This window comes from Heliangelus exortis, chromosome 15, assembly GCF_036169615.1.
Source record: "Heliangelus exortis chromosome 15, bHelExo1.hap1, whole genome shotgun sequence".
Classification (NCBI taxonomy): domain Eukaryota; kingdom Metazoa; phylum Chordata; class Aves; order Apodiformes; family Trochilidae; genus Heliangelus; species Heliangelus exortis.
The window spans coordinates 91978-117144 of NC_092436.1; the positions used below are offsets into that span (position 1 = coordinate 91978).

The window sequence follows — 25167 nt, forward strand, 5'->3', positions numbered from 1 at the left end:
CCCCACGGCTGGGGCCGCGCCGCACTGTGGAAGTGCCCGACGGCAGCAGCGGCCCCCGCAGCGAGGCGGTGCTCCCGGCAAGCTTCGGAGAGGGAGGGAGCCCGCCTGCGGGCCTTGCCAACCCTAACCCCCCGGGAAGTGGGGAGGGGGCCTACGGGAAAGACGGCAGGAACAGAGTAACGTGCGCCATGGAGGAAAATTACAGACGAGAAAGCGCTGAGTTAATATCTCGGGTGCTTCGGCCGAGAGCAAGAGACCACAGCAGAAGCTCTCTCTACGGGATCACGGACGACAGCGATTAAATGCTGCAAACCAACACATTAGTTAGGTTTATAGCATTTCAAAGTCCCACAGCTCCCAGTTTCATAAAAAACTGTGTGGAAAACAAAGTGAACACTGATACAGAGCTCAGGGTTATCAAACTAAACGGATGAGGGCTGGTATAGTTGTAGTTTCCAGGGTATTTCGTGCCATTGATCGTCAGACATTTAAGCTGAGAGGCTAGGGATTGCTTCACTACACAGACAAGGTGGAACAGTGGGAGGAAAATGGGAAATGCCCTTAGTTATTTATTAGTCTCATAATATATTCTCAATATAATATTCATTAATATTGTTCTATTTTAACAACTCACCAAGGACTACAGTTAAGCCTCCTCCCTCAGCCAGTGCCAGAGTTAATTAGTGGGCCCCTTTTGTGCCTCTCAAGTAGCCTTTATGTAAAATGCCACCCTCTGACAAGCCCCAGTACACAGATTCTGAATCACACTAAGATTACCATTATGTAAGCCACTTTTTAATTAAAAAAATAAATAAATTATTTCTTATAAAACTATTGTGGTTCTTCAGCTACCCAAACAAAAGCAAACCCTGAAGAAAGGCACTATGGCAAAGTCTCATTACTTTTCATAAAAAGGTTGTTTGGCAAGTAAAGAGACCAGAGAAAGAGTCAGGGTGAAAACAAAGAGCTGCTGGGGAAGAATTTTCTCATGAATGCATGAACTTTAGTATAATGAGCAATGATGAAAAACACAAAACATTAGCAACTTTCCAGTACATGTAAAATCTGAAAAACACAAATATCTCTACAAAAAGTGACAAAGAATTCTTTGTAATAGTCTGCTTTTGGATATGAATGAGTACAAAATGATTGCGTAAGGGCCTGCACAATTCACTCCACCGATGGCATAACTGACCTACAAATAGGATGAAAGGAATCTGTTCTCACACATCCAAGTAACGCAAACACACACAGCCTTCACCGGAATAAATCTATTTCCAACTGCATCAGTTTTGTGTCAGAGATCAGCATGGCGACAACTCTGGTACTTAGGTTGAGCGGAAGATGCAAATGCAAGAGAGAAAATTCATAGAAATGGCAAATACAACATATGTGGAGTGCTAAATAACTGCAGGATAGGTAAATGGTATGTGCCTTACTGTTTTAAAACTGTTTAACATGCCAAAGAGCAGTGTGGGGATTTACAATGCATTAGAAATAGATTGTGGTAAGAAAAACAGAATATGAATATCAACATTAGTCGAGCAGGTGGTCTTGTGAATGTCTTGCAGCTCACTGTTAAGCAGCACGCTGAGCTTTAGACCAACTTTACGAAAGGTATTTTAAGCTAGCAATTTACATTTCTCAATAGGGAGTTCGATCTCTGTCTATATCCTAAAGAATGAGAAATTAATTCATGAACTTACCTTTCCACCAGAAGAAACTACTGATGCTGAAGGGCTGTTTCTGGAACAAAACCCTGCAGCAGGTCAAATTATAACAGAGTTATTAGCAGTATTCTGTTATTAAGCTATTAGTAATATTGCATAGTGCTGTGCAATTAACATCTTAAGACCTACCTAAGAAAGCAATTCATTAGTTGGTTTCCAACTAAGGCTGTGTATTTTTCTAGCAGAATAAATAAGGGGTTCACTGCAGTGAACTAAATTTTAAGACATGCAACTGAAGTTTTAGTTCCCCTCTGCTCAAAAATTTCTCTCAAAAATTCTAGTCTCTCCTTTAATCTGCTTACATTCCAGGTAACATTATCAGCTGTCATCTTAAACCAATCTTATACTCACTTCAGCTGGCTACTTTTGCTATAAGCTCTACATAAAGTATGATGGAACTGGAAGGTGAGTACTTACACTGACCCTTCACACAAACCTCATTAACCAAGAATCCCAACACGTATCCTGGAGAGCATCCTAACCATACACGTGACAGAAAATACTTGCCAAACAAAGGTTCAGCACCAGATGCAGAGCCTGGTATAGCTCACTGCACTGGAAATGACCAAAGCTACAGCATCGTACACAGACAAATCTCTGTCTTTCTGATCTTCATCTAATTCTAATTGTCTATACACACACACACAAATGAGGGAAACATCTTGGCTATAGCTAACCATTCATAATGGATTGTATGACAGACTAAAACAGAAGTGCACATCTGCTCAATGGGAATACGGTGAAGTTGAATGGCATAAAAACCTAAAGCCTTCTGGTCAGACACAGGGCAAGATTTTAACAGGTAGCCTGCAACACCAGAGGCAGAGGCGAGACAAACCAGGGAGATCAGTGTATAAGCCTGAAAGAAACTGCCCAGGCTGTTACAGTAAATGACTTTTATTTTTTAAAAAATGAAATAACCGTGAACATATTAACAGGCCTGCAGGTGGCACTACAGTACAGCTGGATATAAGGTAGATACATTTCCCCATGTACCCGGACAATGAAATCCATTGCATCAATGCTGACATTAGTAAATTCTGATTACAGTTCTATCAAGCAGGAACATTTTACTCAAAATAGTTCTGGACAAAGTTGACACTGAAAGTTAACTTTTCCTTCACTTTGGAAAGGATGTTTTCAGCTAGCACTGGTATAGGATGAACTATTGCCTGCAGCCACCAGTGCAGGGAGAGATGTACAACATCTCCATATGAGAACAGAGTTTATACTCCTTTTTATTTCTCATTCTGAGGAAGCAGGGTGGTGTAGGGAGAGGGAGGGGAGATGGGTGAGGAGTATGGGCAAGGAAGGTGGGGTGTCAATTTCTATTCACTCTCCTTTGGCTGTTTTTTGTGCTATTTTGGACTGCTTTCTAAAAATCACTTCTTGATTGTATTGAAAGGAAGACTAAATGTAATGCGCCTTTCCTTGAAAATTCAGGAACAGTTGTGGTACTTCAAAAATACTAAAAATATCTACTTTCATGAAATATTAACTGTTTCACTACAAACCTAGTTTTTCACTAAATACACAATTCTCCTATTTTTGGAGTTTCCTGGGGGAAAAAAGTGGGTTCTCCCTTTATTTCTGCAACTCTACAGTGTATAGAGAAACGGCTACGAGAAGGGGAGTGCAGAGAATAGCTTTATTCTTTTCCTTGGCCTGTATCTCACATGGGAAGTTTGCTTAAATTTCTGCAGTTGGGCTACTGTTGGTCACACTCCTTCAGCAGCTATCAACTAAGTCTGCAGCATGACAACAACCCATCTCCAGCACATTCCTTCTAACTTTGTGGAGACTAACTAGGCATGAGGAAAAACAAAAACATCCACACTCTTTATACCATCTCTAATCGTTATATGCAGGAACACCAAGCGGTTTCCATGTTCTTCCAATTTGCAAAAGGCCACAGGAAAGGGACATAGCACCTTTCCTTAGAATCTGGAACTCTGCATGTAACAGTGCGACATTCCATTAGACCTTCGGTGTTGAGGCAGCGTAGAAAACAGTGGCTGAAGAGTGTGTGTAATACTGATCACACCAGCTCTTAGTGTGTAGCCTCTGCTCCTGCAGAGGCAGTCGTGTGAAGTCCCTGTATATACGGTCAGCAAAAGGCTTAGTTCACAGGGCATTTGGAATTAGCAGTTCCTACGATCTAGCTAGTTTGGATTCATGAGCTTTCAGTGTGCCAACAGCATCTTTCACTGCATGGTAGATAATGTTCTTCACCTGTAACAGGAAAAAAAATAATCATCTTCTACTAAGAGAGTCTTACAGACCTACACAATCAACTATGACAGCCAAATTCCCAACAGTTGGCAAGTATACACAAAGCATATACTGTCACTGCTTCAGGATATCAGCAGCACAAATTTTATCTGTCACAGATGACAAACAGATTTCAAACACCCGCACTGATTTATTAACTTCTTTTCTGGTCACCCAGCAGCATATATTTATTTACATTATTTTATGATAAAGTCTCTCTCTTTAGAGCTAGAAGAAAGTATACTATGAAGTCACACATCAGATAATTTTTAAAAAGTCCTTGTGGTCCAAGTCACTTACAGATTCACGTGAGTCAAACCCAAAAGGAGCAAAAAAACAATATGGTTTAACCCTGTGTAAATTAAGATGATTGTTGGCCTTTGTATGGAGGTTAGAAATTATTCTAATTTGTGTGTATTCCAGAAAACTAGGGAAGATGACAGATGAAAAATCCAATAGTGCTCACAGAAACCTGTTGAATAGCTTAGCTATTTCACAGTCAAAGCTCTGCCTTGTTTCTGACTTTCTCAAGTGACATTCTGGAAAGCAGCTATATAAAAAGTACTTTTATTTGCAAGAACAGCCATTTTGCAGATCTCCACTCTCCTTCATTTTACATGCACGAGATTACTAATATACAAAAAATGCTGACATAGGTGAAATAAAAAAAAAGTTCCTGTGGTCTTCTCTCTGTAGAACTATCTTATACACAACATACTACTGGCAAAACACAGGCTTTATTTAGTGACTGCTGTCATAAAATGGTTACCTGCAGTTTATCCTCATGATTTGTGTGAGTATTAGACAGGTGCCTGAACTCCTGGGTCAGGCGGAAGCAGTGCTTCACGTGTTCTGGAGATACAAAATCTTCTGCCACTTTAATGCAGCTGTACAAATTATGGACCTAAAAAAAACCGTATCAAATGATAGATTCAAGACTCAAATGAACTACATAAAACCCAAAAAAACCCAGAAACAGGAACTATAGCCTACTTGATCTCACCCAAATAGTGTCTAACAATAAAAAAAAAAATACATGATGTCTCACATTTCCTATTCTCCCACACACACTGGTGTTTGTCTAAAGCACATTCTCTACTCTTCTCCACACTTTTTTGAGCTACTTTTTTGTAGTTTTGCTATACATAAATGTTTCCCACCGTTCATCCCATTTTTTTTTCTTAATTCTATCACCATATGTACACTTCCTTCAGGTATTTACATAATTTTTACTATTATAATACTAAGATCTGATTCAGATAGTTCCTGTAAGAAGTGAATATATAGAAAAAGGAACCTAGATCAGTAATAACAGTTACTTTGAAGCTGCAAAGTAACTGTTGTGCCTCAAATTCAATTCTATTTTTAAATATGGCCTAGTGGTGAAATACTTACCTGATGGGGAGCACCTGCAGGAATAAACACAGCATCTCCAAGGAACTGCACTATTGCCCAGCCTTGTACACCATACTCATCATAGAGTCGCTTACGTAACGTCTGGTCCAAGTACCAGCTTTGGTCATGAATGGGGTCATGATCTGGAGGATTTTCTTGGCCTTGCTCTTCTCCAACCTAGGGCGAAGATACACAGCAATAGAATGCCTATGCATTTGATGTTGACATCAAATCATATAATCAGCTGCTGTAAGCAAGCCAGTCAGGGAAACCTGCAGGCTCAAGCCTCCTTCCTCTGTAAAACATACCTTCCGGAGAAGTTCCCGTATCTTTTCAGCATCCTTGGCAGCATAGATATGCCACAATGCTCCAGGTTTCTCTCTTCCTTCATGGATTCGCTGCTTTGTTACATCATCAGCATCTCCCTCATCAATTGTTTTCAGAACCTCTGAAAGGCAATTCCAGAGAAAAGCAGTGTGATTACAAAGTTTCTGATTTTTGACATACAGAAGAGGAAGGAGCATTTTGAGCTGCTGAAGATGGTCACACTACAACTGCTGCATCACACAGTGCCCTTTCTAAGCCCATACCAAGCCTCATCTTAACAAAACTCAGGAAAAGCACCAACTAAACCAAAATCACACAGCACAGTCACTATTTCAAACTGAACAGACTAAAATTTTTCATACACAAGGAGAAGAAAGAGTAACTTATTACCCTTTTCTCCTCCTTTTTTCAGGGAGGTATCTAATTTCTAGCACAATCCTGTTGTTTCCACAATTAGGAACTAATGAAGCATTAGTGCACTTTTAAATATGTGCTGTGGAGGTAGCAAATAGCCTCGTATATTTGGGATTATATCTCATGGACATGACAGACAATGAAAGATAGAAGCCTTCTTTCTCACACACACAATTGATTTGTAATGAACAGAAAAGAGCTTTCCTCAAACATTACCATCATCATGGTTCCCTTCCCCAATGGGAATCCCAACATACACCATGACATTAACAGCATCAGACACATCCAAGTGCAGGTTTGTGGTACCAACTCGCCTGTCTTCTGCAGTAATTAAACCTATAACAGTGTAAAATAAACCCAAATTAAAAGCTTTACTAGAAATAACTTGCCTGGAAGATCTTTCTAGAATGTTAACTTTACAGAACAAGAGCAGAAACCAACATCAAAGGGCAGTTAAGAAGTTATTTTTCATGTCACATGTGGCATAAGTGAAAAATTTACTGATAAGTATTATTTTTATTTTACAGAAGACAGAAGTAGTAAATATAGTACATACAAGCCATGAGAAAGCAAGCATTTTAGAAACAAAGCCTGAACGTGTACTTTATGATTTTTATAGTTTTGTCTAACTTTGAGATTTAAGATCATTCAACAAAATAAATCCATTCCTTCTATTGCTAGCAACTAGCAATACACAAAGACAAGGTAGCCATCACTGATTACCTTGTTTCCTGCTGCACTCCTATATATATTGCTTGATTACATTGTAAGCTCTTTGGTGTACAGTCTTCCTCACTCAGCTTACATGTCAAGCAATACATAAACCAACACACTGAACATCATTAAATATGAGTAAGCTGAACTTGCCTAAGTCTACAACCTCCTAGGTTTTTAATTTTATTTGTGATGTCATACTTCTAAAAAACCCAAAATAACCCCATGAACACTCTCTTGGAACTGCAATATGTTGGTTTACAGCTTACGTTAAGCTCACATTTGGTTATTGAGCTAAAACATTTTTAAAAAAAAAAAAAAAAAAAAGATTAAACGATGAAAAATCCTTCACATCCTCAGTGTGTTGTTATCGTAGTTTTATCAATAACTGCAATGCAAAACCTTAAAAACACCTGAGCCTGAGCCACACAAATCAACATCTGCAAAGCTGTTCTCACATACCATAGGCATTATACATTTTGGGACCCAGGTCAGGACGGACAAAGTAGCTCGGCAACCTAGAAGCCAAATTCAGTCTGCCATCCCTCTTGGTGTATTCAGGAAGAGGAAGATTTTCCATCAAGTCCTCAAATCTAGAGAGCAAAAAGAGAACACAGGCTTGCTTTCCTCTTGTAGTACATACAGCAGTCCTATGGGCATTGCTAACAAGGTTTACATACCTTGTAGGCATCATATCTCTAAAGTCCTCTCCTGGAGGCCAGTCCTTTAACTTCAGTACCATTGGCTGACCATCCTCTGACCTGAGCCGTTCTGCAAGAAATAAAGAAAGATTTCTTCATATAGTATCTTTTTTACCACAGCCCATTATCCTGTTCAAGCTTTAAGTCTTTTGTACATTGCCTGATTTTTCTTTGGGATCCCAAGCATTATCATAGTATGATCAAACAACAGCTTAACAACTATAGATATCTGTTAATATATGTACCGTTACCTACAGCAGAAGTTTGACAGATCTCACACTGCTAAGTTTTAGAGTAGCATTTACTCACCTTTGAGAACAAGCCTTTACAAAGCATTCTGCCTTCCTACCTTTAGTAAAGTCAAACGGAGTTTTATCATTCATTGCAAGAGGAATGGTACTTAAGTTACTGGTTCATGCTCTGTAATCAACCCTAACCTCAGTATAAAGTAATACACCATGGTACATCACATCCAAAAAAGCTAAATGGAAGGTGGTTACTTAGGGAGACAGCCATTAGTTTTTTTAAATTCTTCTGGAAGTACTCAAAATAGCTGGGTGCCAAATTCAAACATTTGCTCTTCAAGTGCTGTGTGCAAGTCCCAACTGGTAAGAGACGAAGCTGTCAGGACAGAAAGATGATATCAAATATGCAACAGTGGATGTACGATCACATCAACGGCTGTTTTGCCTCATGTACTTAAATGGCTAAGAAGTGGTACACACAGCAGCTTAGAAGACTCAGCATGACATTTAGAAACAAAGTTCACTCCTTCTACTGGTTCCTTCACAATGGGACCTGAAGCCATCAGCTGGAAAAGAGGGTGTACTGCAGATTGACACCTCACATCCCCTCCTGCCTGGAAAGTCAGGTCAACATCCTTCACCACTTCCTACCTTACCAAGGACTGTCAGACAAAAAAAGAAACTGATCTTACCCAGACCTAGCAGAGCTGCTGAAAGGACGAGAAGAGAAATCATTAATCCAAGAAGCTAGGACCTGGAGACACGTGAATCACATCTGCACTATGTATCAACAGGCTACAGGAGACAGCCTTAGTTTGAAACATTAAAAATTATTTTATTGACATGAAAAAGAATTAAGAATGTAAACCAAAGTGACCAATTTTAAGAAAACTAATTTTGATGAGCTACAGATTTTAGAGAGGCAATTGACCTGAAAAGCCCAAGGACTTGAATTTAAAGATGTTTCAGAACTTCCTGTACTCAAGATTTTGAACTCATCAAGGATCCTTGTTCCAAACAAGGAGAAGAAACTTGTATAATGTTGATCCAGAAAGAAAAGTGAAGAGCTACCTGGAGGAAAACATGTGGGTCTGACAAATTACACAAAACTGAACAAAACCCAGAAAACATCTCATCAGCAAAGAAAAGCAGGTTTAATAAGGATCAAATAAAAAATGCTAGACCTGCCAAAAGCCCACTTAAAACTCAAAGGTACTACAAGTAAGTAGCACAAGATTAAAATTAACTGAAGTACCATATAGATTAGGTAATAGATTATTTTAATACTACCTCCAAATTGAGTGTTTGTTCTACGTCTCTTCAATAACATTATGTGAGTGGGGGGCAGGGTGAAGACAACCACATATTTGAGCAATCTAAAATTCACGTAATGCAGAGAAGTCAGGGTCCTTATATAATTTGTGAACAGTTTTCATGAGCTAATGTATGAAATCTGTGGACTAGCAGCAAATAATACTCTTCTAAATTGAGGACATGGCTGAAAAACAAGGAACCAGGTAAAAGGATCGGATTCTCCAACCCACACAGCTAACATTTCTCATATGAAGTGTGGTAAAGGCATTATTTAAAAGAAACGCAGTATTTGATGCTGCTGCAAAGAAGGGATCTGTCTGGAGGCAAAATACAAATAACACTTCTCAAAGATAACTTGACCTGTACAAATTTACTATTTTCATTAATGACTCCAACACAAAAGTGAAGAGTTCATTAAGTTTCCCAGTTACCATTAATACATAGAAAAAAACACACTGTGGTAGCCTTCCAGGCCATTTATTTCTGAGAGGTAACAGAAGTAGTATGAAATTTAACAGTACAAAATACAAGACTCTGTACTTGGAACCACACAGAGACAAGTTGAAAGTTGGGGGCTCTTTGATGGGAAAATGACAAGGGAAGGGAATATTCTTGATCTACAAATCTATCACTGTTTGCTGTTGAACAAACATTCCACTAAGTCACGCAATAGTTCACAATTTCTGCTATGTGCACATAGCAATAAATACAGAAAATGTTTTAAACATAACACTAAAATCAGCAACCCTGCAATTAATCATTACTTCTCCAACATCTGTGAATAAAAGATCACTCTCATCTGGGTATATATACAATCTAAATTAGAGAACTATGCTTTTGGATGGTCTTTAATCTGACCAGTTATATCCTCAGGAATTTTAACTGGTTAGCTTCTGCATCCTCACTTGACAGATTGTTTTCTCAATGAAGAACTCCAGCATTAAGTAATGTGTTATCACATGAGGTATGCACACAGCATTGCTATTCATAATACATATGAATGTTTATTTTTACTCGCAGATGATCTTCTACAAAAATAATTTGCAATGTCAAGGTTACTTAGTTGATGGATTCCACCAAGTCTGAATTTTAACAGCAAAAGCCTCAGTGAGTTTCAGCTCTGCAAGTTCCCTTTGATTACAATACACACTGACGTTGCAAGGAGAGTAAGGGTTGACAAATCGCTTTATGTCTTAATGATGGCAACTTATGTTTAATTTCAACGAGTAGAGTTAAAAAAAGTTGTTTCCCATGGAATGGATTATCTTTCGACACATCGCAGTAACACACACTCCCCCCCAGTAGCACAGCCATTTTCTTGGGCATCCCTGCGCTAATCTTCACCAATGAAGTAGTTTCTAATGTGCACTACATGTAAGAAGCAATGTCTTCTTTGGATGAGACTGCTAGCTATTCGGATTTTTTAAAAATTATTAATTAATTTTTTTTTTGAGAAAATACGTGGAAAAGGAGGAGTTGAAGGTAGCAAGACATTCTGCTCAGTTAAACTAGTCAGCCATAGATATTACTTACTAGATATTATCTCAAAGCCATCCCAGAAGTCACGCACTTTCACGTCTGAAATTATGGCACAGTTCCTGCAGTTCACCAAATCTACATCTTGATCTCCAAATTCCAGGCTGAAAGCTTCTGGTTTCCAAAGCTCTGACTTCAACTTCTTATGGACACCAGATACCAGCACGGGCTGAGAATACAAAGATGAATGCTTACTCCACCATAACCAAATTTCTTATACATGCAGCCAAACTTTCTTATGAGCTGAGACTCCTGGCTACCATCATAAAAAAGACACAAGTCTATAGTCATCCATGTCTGGTTTTTGTGCATCAAGCAAATAACCAGAGTCAAAGCAAACTTCAGTTCCAGGCCATGTGCAGTTGCTTTAAAAGTGGCATTTTGTTAAGACCCACTAAGGCAAAGGCATTAGCTCTACAAAGCAAGATGTTGGCAGCAGAGGTGGGCCCTGGGAGATGAGGCTGGAAGCTGCCCCATGCTGGACACAGATGGTTCCACCTGGTTCCAACAGACCAACATCACTTGCCAAAGCTGACCTCGTAATTGATGTTGGTGGTACTGCTGTGATAATAAGAAAGGGTAAAAAATGCTCTGCATCTGCGAGGGGCAGGAGTCAGCAGAGAGGAAGGAAGTGAGAGAAACAACTCTGCAGACACTAAGGTCAGTGAAGAAGGAGGAGGAGGAGGAGGTGGTTCAGAGATTCCCTTGCAGCCTGTGGAGGAGACAATGGTGAAGTCAAGTTGCCCTCCTGCAGTCTGTGGAGAACCTGGGGGAGATGAGGACCTCACACTGCAGCAGGAGGAGATGCCCTAAAGGAAGCTGCAGCACAAGCAGAGCCCATGCTGGAGCAAGCTCCTGGAAGGTGTGGCCTTTGGAGAGAAGCCCATGCAAGAGCAAGTTTTCTGGCAGAAATTGAGGCCCACTGGGGACCTATGTTGGAGCAGTCTACTCCTGAAGGACTGCAGTCCGTGGAGAGGGCCCATGCTGGCATGGTATGGGAGGGATTCCACACTGAGAGTGAGGTGGAAGGAGCAGGACAGATGAAGTGTTGTGAACTGACCGCAACTCCCATTACTCTCCATTCCCCCTGTGCTGCTCTGGGGGGCAAAGAGGTAGAAGAGTCTGGGATGAAGGAGTAAAGTTGAGCCTTTAGGAAGGAGGGGTGGGTATGGGTGAAGTGCTTTTAGCTTTGTCTTTGCTCCCCCCACCATCCCATTCTATTTTTAATTGGTAATAAATTAAATTACTTTCTCATGAGTTGAATGTGTTTTGGCTGTGACAGCAACTGCCAAGTGATATGCCCTTCTTTATCATTTTTCCACCTTATTTTCTCATGAGAGAGAGCATGGCTGGGCAGTGGGCTGGCAGCCACCAGAGGCCAATCTGCCTGTGAAAGTACAGTGGGTATTGCCTTACTACTCTCCCTTTTTTTAAGCACAAATGCAAATACCACTAGAAACACCATTTGTAGTAAAGCTTTCTCACTTTAATTTTCATATTTCTGATATAACTTTTAAAACTATTTCACTCATTCTTCATATATGTTCATGGATCATAACTAATTCCCTGGTATAAAGCCAAGTAGCAGAAGAGTGGCTGTTCACTTGCAAAAGGGGTTTTAATATGGTTAGGCTAACCCCATGTATATATTGCACAACGAGATTAGAGTGGCCTCTTCCTATAAATGCTCAAGTATAACAATACTAGGAAAATGTATACCAGACAATTCCCCCAATGCTGGCCAAGACCTCGTCTGTTCCTCTCACCCTGCAGTATCTTGAGAGAGTCAGAAGACTTGAAAGAAAAGGAAAAGAGAGTACAATGTGAATTCGTATATAGACTATCATACCCAAAGAAGTTCAGGTTTAGTAACTGCTGCCTGTGTTCAAATGACCGTTCACATGCCTATGCAAATTTTAATCAGTTCCAAGATGTGCCCTATACATTAACAACAGCTGAAGGTGGATCTTGGGCTTATTCACATTAAGAGCACAGGGAGCACAAATATCCCCAGATGTTCTAGCAGTGTCAGCATATTAGGTAAAGATACCAACAAATCTACAGACAAGCAATTCCACAGTTACCTTGTTTAATAACACCCCAGTAAATAACCACTGCTTCACCTGGATTGTAACAATGGCCTCTTAACAGAATGAATATCCATTAAGCTCACAGCTGTCTTGTAGTGAGGAGCCCAGAATTGGACACAGCACTCCAGGTGTGGCCTCTACTTGCGACAAGGGGAAGAATTATTTCCCTTGACCTGATGATAATGCTGCTCTTCATACAGCCCAAGATGCTGCTGCTCTTCGTGTCCTCACAACATTCTTGGCTCATGGTTACCCCCCTGTCATGCAGGACCCCGAGGTCCTTCCAGGCAAAGCTACTTTCTGCTGCCCCTCAGCATGTACTGCTGCAGGGTGTTATTCCTCCTGAGGTTCAGGACTTTACATTTTCCCTTGCTGAACATCATGAGATTCCTCTTGGTCCTGTCCCCCAGACTATCCAGGCCCCTCTGAATAGCAGCAGAACCATCTTACAACGTTTTTCCACCTTATAAGCAGCAATGCTCCCTCATCACCTTCTTGGCCTGCCATTCCTGAAGAGTCTGTACCCATACCCTCACCATGCTACACTAACATGAGCTATACCACCCCTTCTCCAACACACCAATGTTGTGACTGTGCAACTGCACACTTCTTCCTCCCGTTTGTTTCTTATGCTGTATGTATTAAGTGTACAGGCACTTCAGAAAGTGACCCGCTCATGCAGATTTCCAGGAATGGTAGGACAGCTTTCCTCACAATTCTGTGAGGTACACAGTTCCTTACTTATGTACATATGCCTGAGGTGGACAACCTTCATCTCTGTTTTCTTGAGTATGAGATTTCTTCTGTTCACATCATTCCACACCACTTGTTTGCCAACCCCATCAACTAATTCCTTTCTTGATCACTGGACGTACTCTTCCTCCCTTGTCATTCTTGGTTTATAGCTCTCCTAATGAGGTTGGCAATCCTGTTGGCTAAGATGCTTTTGTCCCACTTAGATGGATCTCATCTCTGCCAAGAAGTCTTCAATCCTCAAAGAGGTTCTCCCAATCACAAAATCCAAACCCTGTTGTCAAAACCAGCTGTGCAAACAACAATTAACACGGGCAATCAGCCCACACCTTCACCCTGTGGATTAAGAAAAATACCTGGGCTCCATGGCATTGACCATTACACCCAGAGCCATACAGTCACTCTCAATATTGCCCAGTTCTCCCCACTAGTACTGTTTGTGCCAATATGCAAGAGCAGCAGAGGGAAAATGTCTAAGGAACAGGCAAGCCTTGGCAGTCTTCCTACTGTGTCCCAAAAAAAAGGCCCTGACAAGCAGCAAACCTACCTAAGACAACAAAGCAGGTACACTGATCCCAAGGTTAAATATATTTCCTGATCCCATCAGGAATTCTAACATTAAGGCAATGGAAAGATTTTAATCATAGTCTACAAAAAACCTAGGGATCTTGGACGAGGAGCAAAATGGCAGTACCTTTCACAGGATGAACAAACTGCTGTAGACGTTAAGATGATGGATAAAGTAGTCATTTTTAGTCAGGAAAATAATGACAGATTTTGATTTCTGCTGTATTCACTTAACCATTCCAACGTAACAATTAAAAAAAAAAAAAACAAAACTAAAACAAACCCACAGAACTGATTTAACCAAGTAGAAACCTTCCAGCTATTAAACAGAGAATTTCTCAAGGAAGGAAGAAAATGCTCTCTCTAGTGAAGAACAGCTAGGGTTGCAAGGTAAAAGGACAGTGGACTTGTTTAATGACATTTCCTACCAGATCTACTCTCAGACTCTAAGGAAAAAAGAAACCTCCAACACCAACCCAAACCTTCAGTATCTCAAAAAATAGAAACTCTAGTATGAAAACTAAGAAAAGAACAGATTGCTGTAGATAAAAATCCTGATAGTATCACCACATGAGCAATAAGGATATTCAGGCTAGCAAAATGCTTTTGAGCAGCTCTGGAAAGAATGAATCCTATGGTGTCCCAGTGATTTCTGAGATAAGACACAGTTTAACTTATTTCTGACAACTTCTAAGACAAAGCATTTGAAAAATGTTGCGCTTTCTGCATGACACTTGAAGAGTGCCATTCGTTATTGATTTGTTAAAGGGAGAATAATTTTCTTCTTCAAGAATTTGGGGTGCTACCATCTAAGACTAAGATCTTCACAGAACTCAGATCTAGTACCTAGTGAGCATTTATTATGCTGGGGAGGTAGCCTAAAGTTTCCTTTCAACTGAACTTCTCCAGCCCACAAAACAAGAAGGGGAAGATGATTTGGGGGATGGGAATGGAATTAAAGTTCTTTGACTTCACTTTTAAAGGTGCAGCTGGGATGTACAGGAGAATGTCAGCCAAGTGAGAACAGAGTTTGTTGAGAGAATCTCTGACTGAAAATGTTCTGTTCAGAATTGCCATGTCAAGACAGATTCCTGCCTAAGTCACCAGCTCCCTCTTCTGCAGGAATGAGAGAGATTCAGTTAGATTTCCTTCCACGTTTTGTCAGAAAACTCAAGTGAGTGCAGCACCACTGAAGAATCTTTGAATAAAGGATTTGCCTAGTCTGTTGCTATACAGAGGGTCTTCAGAGAGATGAAGCAATCCTAAAGCATCAATAGCACAACTTGGAGCAAAACCTAAAAAGCAGGGTCAAAAATAGTACACAAGCATGAGAGCTGTGGCCACAGCCTCGGAACACGCACCAGTTTTGACAGCAATGCGCCTTACTAGCTATACATCTGACAGATGATCGGTAACCGTGTCTCTAGACTCCATAAGGAGTCTCTCAAGATTCTTTAACAGTCAAGAACTCCATGGCCACGTGCAGTATCTTCCACCCGGTGATTAACCAGTCTCATTTGCCGAGAAACGAACAAACACATCTCTTGTAAGAAGCTCTCAAAATACTTAGGATCCTCCTCAGAAAGACTGTGTTAATTGCTGACAGAGAAGGTTAAGAAAATCATTCAAGTATACCAACTAGAACCTAAATAGCTCTTTGCCAAGACAGATCACTGACACCACCGCATTGCAAAAGAATAATCTGAATTCCTTCATAAATCAGAAAAATGTGACAGGCTAAAAAAAACCCCAAAACCCAAGACCAAAACAAACCCCTGTGCACTCAAAAAAACTCAGGACAAGAAGTTAACTGGTAACTCAGTGGCTGGTGGTGCCATAATCCTCTCCTCAGCTCTTATAGCTATGTGCTAGTTATGCTTGTGCTAAGAGGACCCAGAGAATGTGCATTCTCACTGGACACGCTAAACTGAAATGAAAAGCACTACTTCTGTCAGGAATGGACCCTGAGTGTCAAAAGAGGAACAAGCAGCCTGATCTGTTCCTCTGCCACAGCTCAGTCATCCACCCGTCTTCTGAGCAACCACAAGTAAGTATGTAATGTGAGTGCCAAAAGCATTAGCACAATAACAACAGAAGAGCTGACAACAAGGACTTCTCCAGAAAAGATGATGAAAGATGTAACTGTCTAGCACAAACAATCTCAGTTCTGAATAGTCAGTGAAGGTAACAGTGTCAGAGGTAGCTGCAGAACCAAATGCTAAGAACACAGTCTGAACACTTGGACATCGTATTCTGTTAAGAGCTATGGGTGTACTTCCTCTGCAGCAGCAGCTACTCACCCATTTTTTAAGATTCAGCTTGCCTGACAAGGCCAAACTTTATGACTCTCTGGAGAGGTCTGAGCTACAGCATTAGAGATATAGAGCTGAAAAAGTGGCTGTGCTGGCAGCAGATTCTAAGGTCCAGCCTTATGACTGAAGGCCTAACTGGCTGATGATCTCTCAGACAATCCAGGCAAGTGCTCAACACGACATGCTGAGTTCACAACAATACTTGGGTTCACACCCAAGGCTTGGGTGTGAGACATTGCATCAAGTAAACTAAAAATTTTTAACAGAACTTCATCAGAAATTACTGCATGCAGCACTTTTACTACTGTACATAGTGCAGGTGGAAGGAATGGACCCTCCTCTGAGGCTACAAAGTATCACATACGGGGTAGATGCTGGGATGCGGCCAGGAAATCACTATGGATTCACTACTGGGCTGTAGCAGAGCACATTCAGCACAAACCACACCACAACTAAAAAGGCTGTCACAGCAAACACCCCCATGCTGGTAAGATAAAAAAAGTTCAATGTGCAAGGGCACATGAGCTTGAGTCAGTACAGCACGGAGTGGACAGGGCTGCTGTGTCCTCTGTCTACAGGGGTAGTGTAGTGCTACAATTGAAATCTTCACTTCACTCTTCACTCAGGAGCAAATGGGTAAGTCTGAACGGATACTCATAAGCAGTAAGGGTTGGCTATTTGTCATCACCCACCTGGCCTTGCTTCCAGCACTCCCTGAAGATCTTCCAGTTGTTTTTGTTGCTGGGATCATGAAGGCAAAGGAGCCTACCATCACACAGCCATGAGTGGGAAGTATGTGGATCCAACACATTTAAGCCCATTACCATTTCCTTCACTTCTCTCTGCGTGTCAGCTAAATTACTCGCTCGTTTTGTAGCATCAGACGTCTTCTTATTTTCCACCACAGAAGCAATGATGTGGTCTAAGAAGTTAGGCAGGCTGGCTTTACCTTTTGCCCCCTAGAAGATGTAAATCCGGATGGTAATTTAGTCTTGCAACAGTACAAACGTAAATGCGTATCTGCCGTCATTCAGATTTTAGTTTCTGACATCTTACTATCAGAAAACCATGTAACAGTAAACAAGTAATCTCACAGACAGGCATGTATTCAGTAAGAACAGAACAGCTATGTCCCTGTTTTATAACAGTAAAACTTAAAATAACCTGAAACTTAAGTGCTCTAGTGGTAAAAATAGATGGTATTTTTCTTTCATCACCTGCTCATGATTGTCTTAAAAATGTGACTTTATACTAACCTCCTGGAGGCCACGAGATAGATAATACGCAGTTCCACAATTACTGTCAACACTAACTACTCTTAACAACAGGATCTCAATGCTATAGAAACACCAAGATGATTCTCCTTATAAGCAGTAATCTATTATTTTTCTCAACTGCACAAACACAACTGTTGCTTCTCAGATGTTTTGTTCATATATATTCTATATTAAGCATGGAGGGATTCAAGTGAGGGGTTGCACCAGAGTTCCCCACGAGTTCTTTCAAATACAAATCATTTTGTAAAGACATGAAGTCAAGAAAGTGAAAAAAGACATGACAGATCCGAAACAGTGTTGTGATTCTGTGGTATGCTCCTGCAATATTTTTAAAGACGTGAAATTCAAAGTGATGTTTTACAGGATGCTGGTTATCAATTAAACAATTTTAAGGCTATTTTTAACTCAGCGTCTTGGTCTCTCACAAGGAATAGCTTCTCCACAGCAGTAGTAAACCAAATCACAAACTAACAATTAGCATCAAAATTCTCTACAAGTTTGTAGAGTGTTGAGTTTTGGTGAGATACCACACTTGTTTCAACATTTAAGAATAAGATACTATCAAAGGATTTAGATGGAAACAGATCATCACAAAACTCTTCCCTAGAACAAATAACTTTGAAGGAATACAATATTACTTACCGTAGAAGCTGCAGAAAAGACTGGAGGAAAGGGAATTCCTGTGTCTAATGGGACCTGTGGAAGCTTTCCTGGCCCTGTGTGTAGCAGATCTCTGAGGCTGGAGCCTTCAGCTTTGTTGCTAGATGTCACTGGCCCCAGTAAGAGGCTATTAAACAGCTTTGGGGTTAGTGGAGAAGCCTTTGTACTGGAGTTGAAGGAATCCAATCCAAAGGGCGAATGGGATTCTTTATTAAGCACTGACCTCAGTGATCCTGATTCTGCAAGATAAATAGCAATGTTGGAAAAAAAGAAAAATGGCAAAGTTAAAAGGATCACAAAGTTCTCTGAAAGAATCTGCTCTTGCATTAAACAGGGTATTGACAAAATCTTGTGGGAAAGGCTAATTATCACTGCAATAGTGAATGAGGCACCTCAAAGTGATAGATTTTACTCTCAGTATGCTGTTAGCTAAGGTTTTGAATAGCACAGCAGATATGCTCTGAAGAGGTTTTATACACAAGAAATCAAAACTTTGTAATAGACTTGATTAAAAAAAGGTTTCCTTGACTTTGAGAATTAATGCTTCGACATGAAATATTTCAAGTTTTAGCTACAGTCAAAATATCACAGTGGCTAAGTGCTGCAAAACTAGTGAAGGGGTCATGTGCACTTAACACTGACAGATCAAAATAGCTCGTGCTAAACATAGGGACAGGAATAAATCCTATGTTAGTCAGGCCACTCCTGACAGCTGGGAAATGTACTCTGCAAATAGTTATTTCATACTGAGTCACACGCAAACTACTGAATAATAACCTGACCCTCCAAGTAGACACTCTCAATTCTTTGGAAATACATTCTTCACAAATCACAACTTTATTTTAATAGTTATAAAATGACAAGGCTGCATCTGCAATCAATTACTATCATTTTACATCAGCTGCTTATTTAGAAAATAAAAGGAAAAACTGGAACTGAAATAAGCAAGGAGTGACAAGGCAATATTTTTAATTCAGCTATATCATCGTATTTCCAGCTTTGCATATTCCTAAGCCTGTAAAAGAAAACTGGTTATAAGAGGCAAAGGAATTAAAACTACCATGTTCTTTTCTATTTACGGCTAGGCACTCTCACAAACAATAGCAACCAGACAGGACATTATCATATATCTTTTAATTCCAACCCCAGAGGGCATGTCTTCTACTCACCTTTTGTTTCTTCTTTTGCTTTTTGTGTTGCTAAATCTGCAAGCCAGTGTAAGGCTGACGATGGAGCTGATTCTGGACACAATGGTCTGTTAGGCTTTATTTCACCAGTGTTACTTGCTGATAATATCTCTGGTTTTGTAGATTCTTCTATCCTACTATCAGTTCCTTCAGTTTTAGGAACAGTGTCCATTTCCAGTTGCCCTACTCCTGCTGATACTGCTCCAGTGGAAAAGGTGCTCTCACTTCCAGAGACTGATGCACTAGGATTTACAGTCGGAAGCTAAAACAAAAATATAAACAACTACTAAATGTTGAATAAAGGGAAGAGTTCAACTTGGGAGATATTTTAGTTATCAAATGCATTGGGTTTTCTTTGTTGTTTTTGTTTGTTCACTTGCTTTAAGCACAGAAGAGCAGCAGCAAAGTACAGGTACTTCTTGTTTGTGCATATTAGAGCTTACATTGTGGTGTGACTTCTTACCACAAAATTTTTCAGTCATCTTTCAGGCTTTTATTTCTTTTTTTACAGGAGGACTCCTTGTGTTAACAGTAACAGAACTGCTCTAGATTCAGTGTGACATTCAGGAACCCCAACAAAATAAATACAAACACAAGCTACTCATAGTGGTTTGTTTTAACACACAGCATAATATGAATGGCTTTCTACCCAAACTCTACATAAGAATATTAGCACAAATATCTACTTGGTAATCAACAGTTGCACCACAAATCCCTGAAAAACGTCCCAGAAGATTTTTGCTAAGCTAAACCACTAACAACATCTATGAAAAATTAAAGTTTGTGTTTCATGACAGATTAGTGTAAAGAATCTACCATTTTATGAGATCTTAAAGTCAAACAAAGCAATTTCAGCCTCATATTACATACCTGTGATATTCCATTAGTGACAGCCGGTCTCAACACCGATTTGTTTTGCCGGTTAATACATGGGCAATTGGCTTTAATGCCCCATTTGCCTCGTGCTGCATGAACCATGTCTCCAATATTGTAAAGCGCTAGAAATAAAGTTAAAATCCTTAATATCACATGTAAAGAAATCTAAAACCAAGGCCTTAATTATAATGTATATTCAGAAGGGTGAGAGCTCTTGAGTACTGCTGCTAAGTATCTTGAAGATCACATGCCATAGCAAGATGTGTCTGAACAGTGGGGAGCCCTGTGCTAAACACTGGCTTCAAATGACACTGAGAGGCTGTCATGCCTGTCAAATCCTGCAGATTACCACCTGCTCCACGCAGGGTCCAATGATATTGTAAATCCAATTTAGAACCATCAAAAGAGACTATATATTCCTTGGAGTACTGTTAAAAGGATCTCTAGGACCACTTATGTAAACAGACAAGTAAACAGCACTGACCATTTACCTTCCATTCCCACAAGAGAAAAGAACAAAGTTCTTGCAACTTGACTGACTTTACTGATACAACTGAAAACAGTGAGGACAAGAAGTCACAGTTAGTATTAGAAGGGTGTTCAGTTCAAACCCATGGCTCAATCTTACTTGGATTACCTTACCTTCGGCCCTTCAACCCTTCCACTGCAGCAAAGTCTCCTCTAAATCCATGCTAGGAAAGGTAAAAGCTGGAATGTCAATGATCTTAGTAATCTTTTCCACTTGATTCCTCATATTTGAGAAAAAAAAAAAAAAAAGGAATTTTTTCTTTCCAGTTTCAAGCATTACCTGTACCAGGAATGATCTGTGTCGGCATAAGATTCTCTGGTTCATGAGACTGACCCTTTGCACACTTGAGCCATGAGAAGACTTCCTCATCACCTATCTCCTCTGTCTCTGAAATAGACACAAAAAGATTAAAAGTTCATCACTAAAGCTTTACAATACTGAATGTTTCTGAATCAATAGTTTTTTAAAATTCTTTACAATGCAGAAATAAACTATAAATACAGACCATTAGAAAACAATCTACAGCAATTTCCTGTACTGGGTTTGCACGGCAAGGTTTTGGTAGCAGTTGAGCTACAAGAGTGGCTGCTTTGAGACACTTCTGTGAGTGGCAGCACCTCTGTGATACAGTATTTTAAGAAGGAGCAGGGGGGGAACTCTGTGCAATGGCAATTGTGGATGGAGAGAGGAGTGATAATATGAGAGAAAAACAACTCTGCAGATACCAGTATTGGTGAAGGAGGGGGAGAAGGTGCTCCAGGCACCGGAGCAGAGATCCCCTCCAGCCCGTGGTGAAGACCATGGCAAGGCAGGCTGTCCTTCTGCAGCCCATGAAAGCTAATGGTGGAGCAGATTTAATTGGTAACAAATCAAGCTACTTTGCCTGAGGCTGTTTTGCCTATGACAGTAACTGCTGAACGATCTCTCCTTGTCCTTACCTTAACCCATGAGCCTTTCAGTTTATTTTCTCTCCCCTGTCCAGTTGAGAAGCAATAGAGCAGCTTTGGAAGGCACCTAGCATCCAGCCAGGGTCAACACACCGCAATCCCTCTTCAGGTTATAAAACTATTACAGCAATTTTCCCTTCATCTCTACTAGTTTCTTGTTTCCAAACACCTAAAAATTTGGGCTTCCAGCCTGTTTTTTAATATCATACTCTTGTTCACATTATGCTTTCCTAAGCTATGGAGCAACTCTATCTTTTCTTGTCTCCCAAGCTTTTTCAGCAGAAAGTATCTGCAAGTCAGTTCCAGGCAGAGGAAACTAAGCTCTCCTGTCTGTATACCTACTTGCAAAGCTAAAAAGTAGCACATTAACAGTCTGAAAAGTAGTCTGAAAAATTTCAATTCTCAGATTTTAAACCAAGTTCAAAGATTACAATGGGAGGAAAAAAAATTTAGTACTCACCACTACGTGGACGATTCTTCCTCAGCCGGTAACAGTCCAGACAGACCCCAAACCCACACTTGCGACAAACCCAGTGAATATTGAAGAGTGTTGTCTCACATACATCACACATTTCCCTCACACCACGTACTGCTCGCTTCCATGCCACTTTCTCTATAAAAAGAATGAACATCAGGAATTATAGCTTTGACATTCTGCATTTCTCTCACTTAATTTGAAAATATCACAGTAATACTGATAATGAAACAATTCACAGAAACATGACTTTGAGAGCAGAGTATACAAACACATACTTTTTACACCTAGAGACACATTTTGTGAGGTGCTAGTCTTGTGACACTATTAAAATTCCCATTTCTAAGAGCAGGTAAAGTCCCAAAATGCACACATTACAAGAACTGGAGCATTGTACAGAGAAAATGCATTTCAAGGAACAAAAATGTAAAACTTCTGCTAGTTTTATGAGCAAATAACAGGAACTTTTAAAAGACAAAGAATGCGTGAGAATAGGCAAGAAAAGCTGTTCATAAAGCACAGGTGGCCAGTATGGTTAATGTTCTGCAGTTACTTCTATTTTCTTAGGAGTACAGGTCAACTGATTTCTGCATTTATTTGTTGAAAAAAAACTTAATGATATTTGGGGGAAGTTAACATTAGCTTTCTTGGTACTAATGTTTCAGTGATCCCAAAGAAAAACACTCAAATGCTGGTCCCACAATTATACACATCCCAAAGAAGTGAACATAACCTTCTCTTTGGAAGAAAAGGAGAGGCATTTTAACAATAAGTGATATTGTACTTTCAACTCTATTCCACTGCATCCTCCACCCATTACAGAGAGAAGATGAATAAAAAAGGACATCAAAAGCCCAGCTTACGATGTGGCTCCACCATCATCATTGCCTCCTTCTCTGACATCACCAGCTGGCAGAACTGGTCCCCAACATTGGCCAAGATATATTTGGAAGTTTCCAAATCAATCCCCTCTGCAGGGGAAGAGGAAGGAATCCAGAGGCTCATAGCATCAGGGTCACTTTGTTGCGGGTTCAAAAAACCTTCCACTCGTAGAATACCTTTCCGGGTAAACACCAGCCTGCAGAAGAGAGGATGGAGCAATTGAGAAGCTGATCAATCACCTTTTAATTAGCATATAACACAATCTATGTCAGAACATAAACCCAAAAAGGGGAAAAAAGGCTTGAGCTAGAGTGCTATACTCTACAGCCAGTACGATTACTAAGCAAATCCAAATAACACAAAGCATAACTTACACGAAGGATATGTCTGAAAACCCAGTAAAACAAATCTCTGTGACCCAGTAAGTGTTGGTGAGAAATTCCACATACAGGAAATTGCTACAGCTTGCTAAGTAACATTTCCCTGTACTACTAATTGAAAGAGATCACAAAATTCAATTTATTTGGTCAGCTGCATCATGTGCATGGTTCTCACAGTTTAACTCATTGTTTATTTTAAGTTATTTCCCAGCATTTGGAAAACCAGTATTTTAGTTATAGCTAGGGCTGCAAGCGCTTAGCAGCAACCGTTTTAACAGTTAACATTTCAAGACAAAAGTCCTAAATGTACCTATTGTTCTTTCCACTGCTCTCCACAAAGACAAAACTGTTTTATCAGTAGCTGTTGACCCTCCTAGTCTTTGTGTGGTAACAGATGTTTAACAGAACCCTGCACATCTCCTGACAATATTAAAGGTAACGCCATTTTGAAGCAAAAACAATCTTTCTTTAACCTCAATGCTAGATTAATTTTTAATAAGTTCAGGAAGAAAATCAGCTACAATCTGAAGAGCGGCACACATTACAAGTTCTCTTCATCCTTTATGCGCCAGAAAGTGAAAAAACATATTTTTGGAAAAAGATGAACAGTACTTGCTAGAATAGGCAGTTATGGAAGGTGAAGAGAAGCATGACACATCCAAGAACCGTAAGACATGTACACAACACAGAAGAAACACAGACAGTATTCTTTTTCTAAAACACGGTTCTGTACTCAGCAAAACCTAGTCAAACATTAGCCACATGCTGCCAATGTTTAGCTACTTGCTGACCTAATTAAAATTTTATCTCTGTTCTGAACTCCTTAAGAAAGAGAGAGAGGACAGTTATTAAATACAAACTGCTACCCAACAGTGAATTTACCAAATAAAACAAAATTCAATCTCCTGAGGCTGGATCTGGAGGCTCACTTAGTATCATACAGCTGTATCTTCCAACAGCAGCTTCTCCTGCCCCAGTGAGGGAATTCCAGTCAGGCAATGCAGAGAAATGCAAGAGACTCTAAATCTTCCATTATTGCACCCAAGCACATTACATAAGTAAAGCAATGACTTTGTGCTTGGATATGGTCCAAGCTCTGCACATAGACTACATATGAATGAAGGAAGAATTCGAGCACCTCCGGAAATGGAAGAAGCGACATGCCACAGTTGAGTCATCCTGCTCTTGCTCCTTAAATTTGCGGTACCGCTCCAGACGGCACTCCCGGCACTTGTGCAGATGTGGAGCTACGTTGATGCAAGAGCCATCCTGGAGAAAAGGCTCACCTGACTGCTTCAGCTTCCTCACCTTACTCATATCTTTCAGCACAGACTGACCAACTGGGTGAGGCAAAGTAGAAGTAAAAACCCATTAGTTAACTGAAACAGCAAAAGGAAACTGGCCCAAACAAACACATATTCAGATCTGTATGCTCATATCCATGCAGAACCAGTAGGACTGTTCAGGTCCGCAAAACACCACACTTCTGTCCTGACAAATACATGCTTGAACACTTCTCAAAGTGAACATGTTAATTCACATACATGATGCATTGTTAGCCCTGCAAATACCCTGTGTGTGTGCT

At 40.2% G+C, this 25167-nt stretch overlaps 1 protein-coding gene across 2 annotated transcripts in view; it reads right to left on the bottom strand.

Moving 5' to 3' along the window:
- Window positions 1-2611: 2611 nt before the first annotated feature.
- Window positions 2612-25167, bottom strand: part of KDM3B (lysine demethylase 3B) — a 40839-nt gene continuing 18283 nt past the window's right edge. For both annotated transcript variants that reach the window (XM_071758987.1, XM_071758986.1), the window contains exons 9-24: window positions 24721-24922; window positions 23184-23398; window positions 22306-22458; window positions 21178-21285; window positions 20364-20491; window positions 19476-19755; window positions 18289-18545; window positions 17062-17328; window positions 10645-10816; window positions 7532-7622; window positions 7314-7444; window positions 6354-6473; window positions 5705-5844; window positions 5397-5573; window positions 4771-4905; window positions 2612-3962 (exon numbers count right to left, since the gene is read on the bottom strand). In XM_071758987.1, coding sequence (XP_071615088.1) covers window positions 3882-3962; window positions 4771-4905; window positions 5397-5573; window positions 5705-5844; window positions 6354-6473; window positions 7314-7444; window positions 7532-7622; window positions 10645-10816; window positions 17062-17328; window positions 18289-18545; window positions 19476-19755; window positions 20364-20491; window positions 21178-21285; window positions 22306-22458; window positions 23184-23398; window positions 24721-24922 — 2657 coding nt within the window. In that variant the 3' untranslated portion in view covers window positions 2612-3881. The remainder of the gene's footprint in view (window positions 3963-4770; window positions 4906-5396; window positions 5574-5704; window positions 5845-6353; window positions 6474-7313; window positions 7445-7531; window positions 7623-10644; window positions 10817-17061; window positions 17329-18288; window positions 18546-19475; window positions 19756-20363; window positions 20492-21177; window positions 21286-22305; window positions 22459-23183; window positions 23399-24720; window positions 24923-25167) is intronic.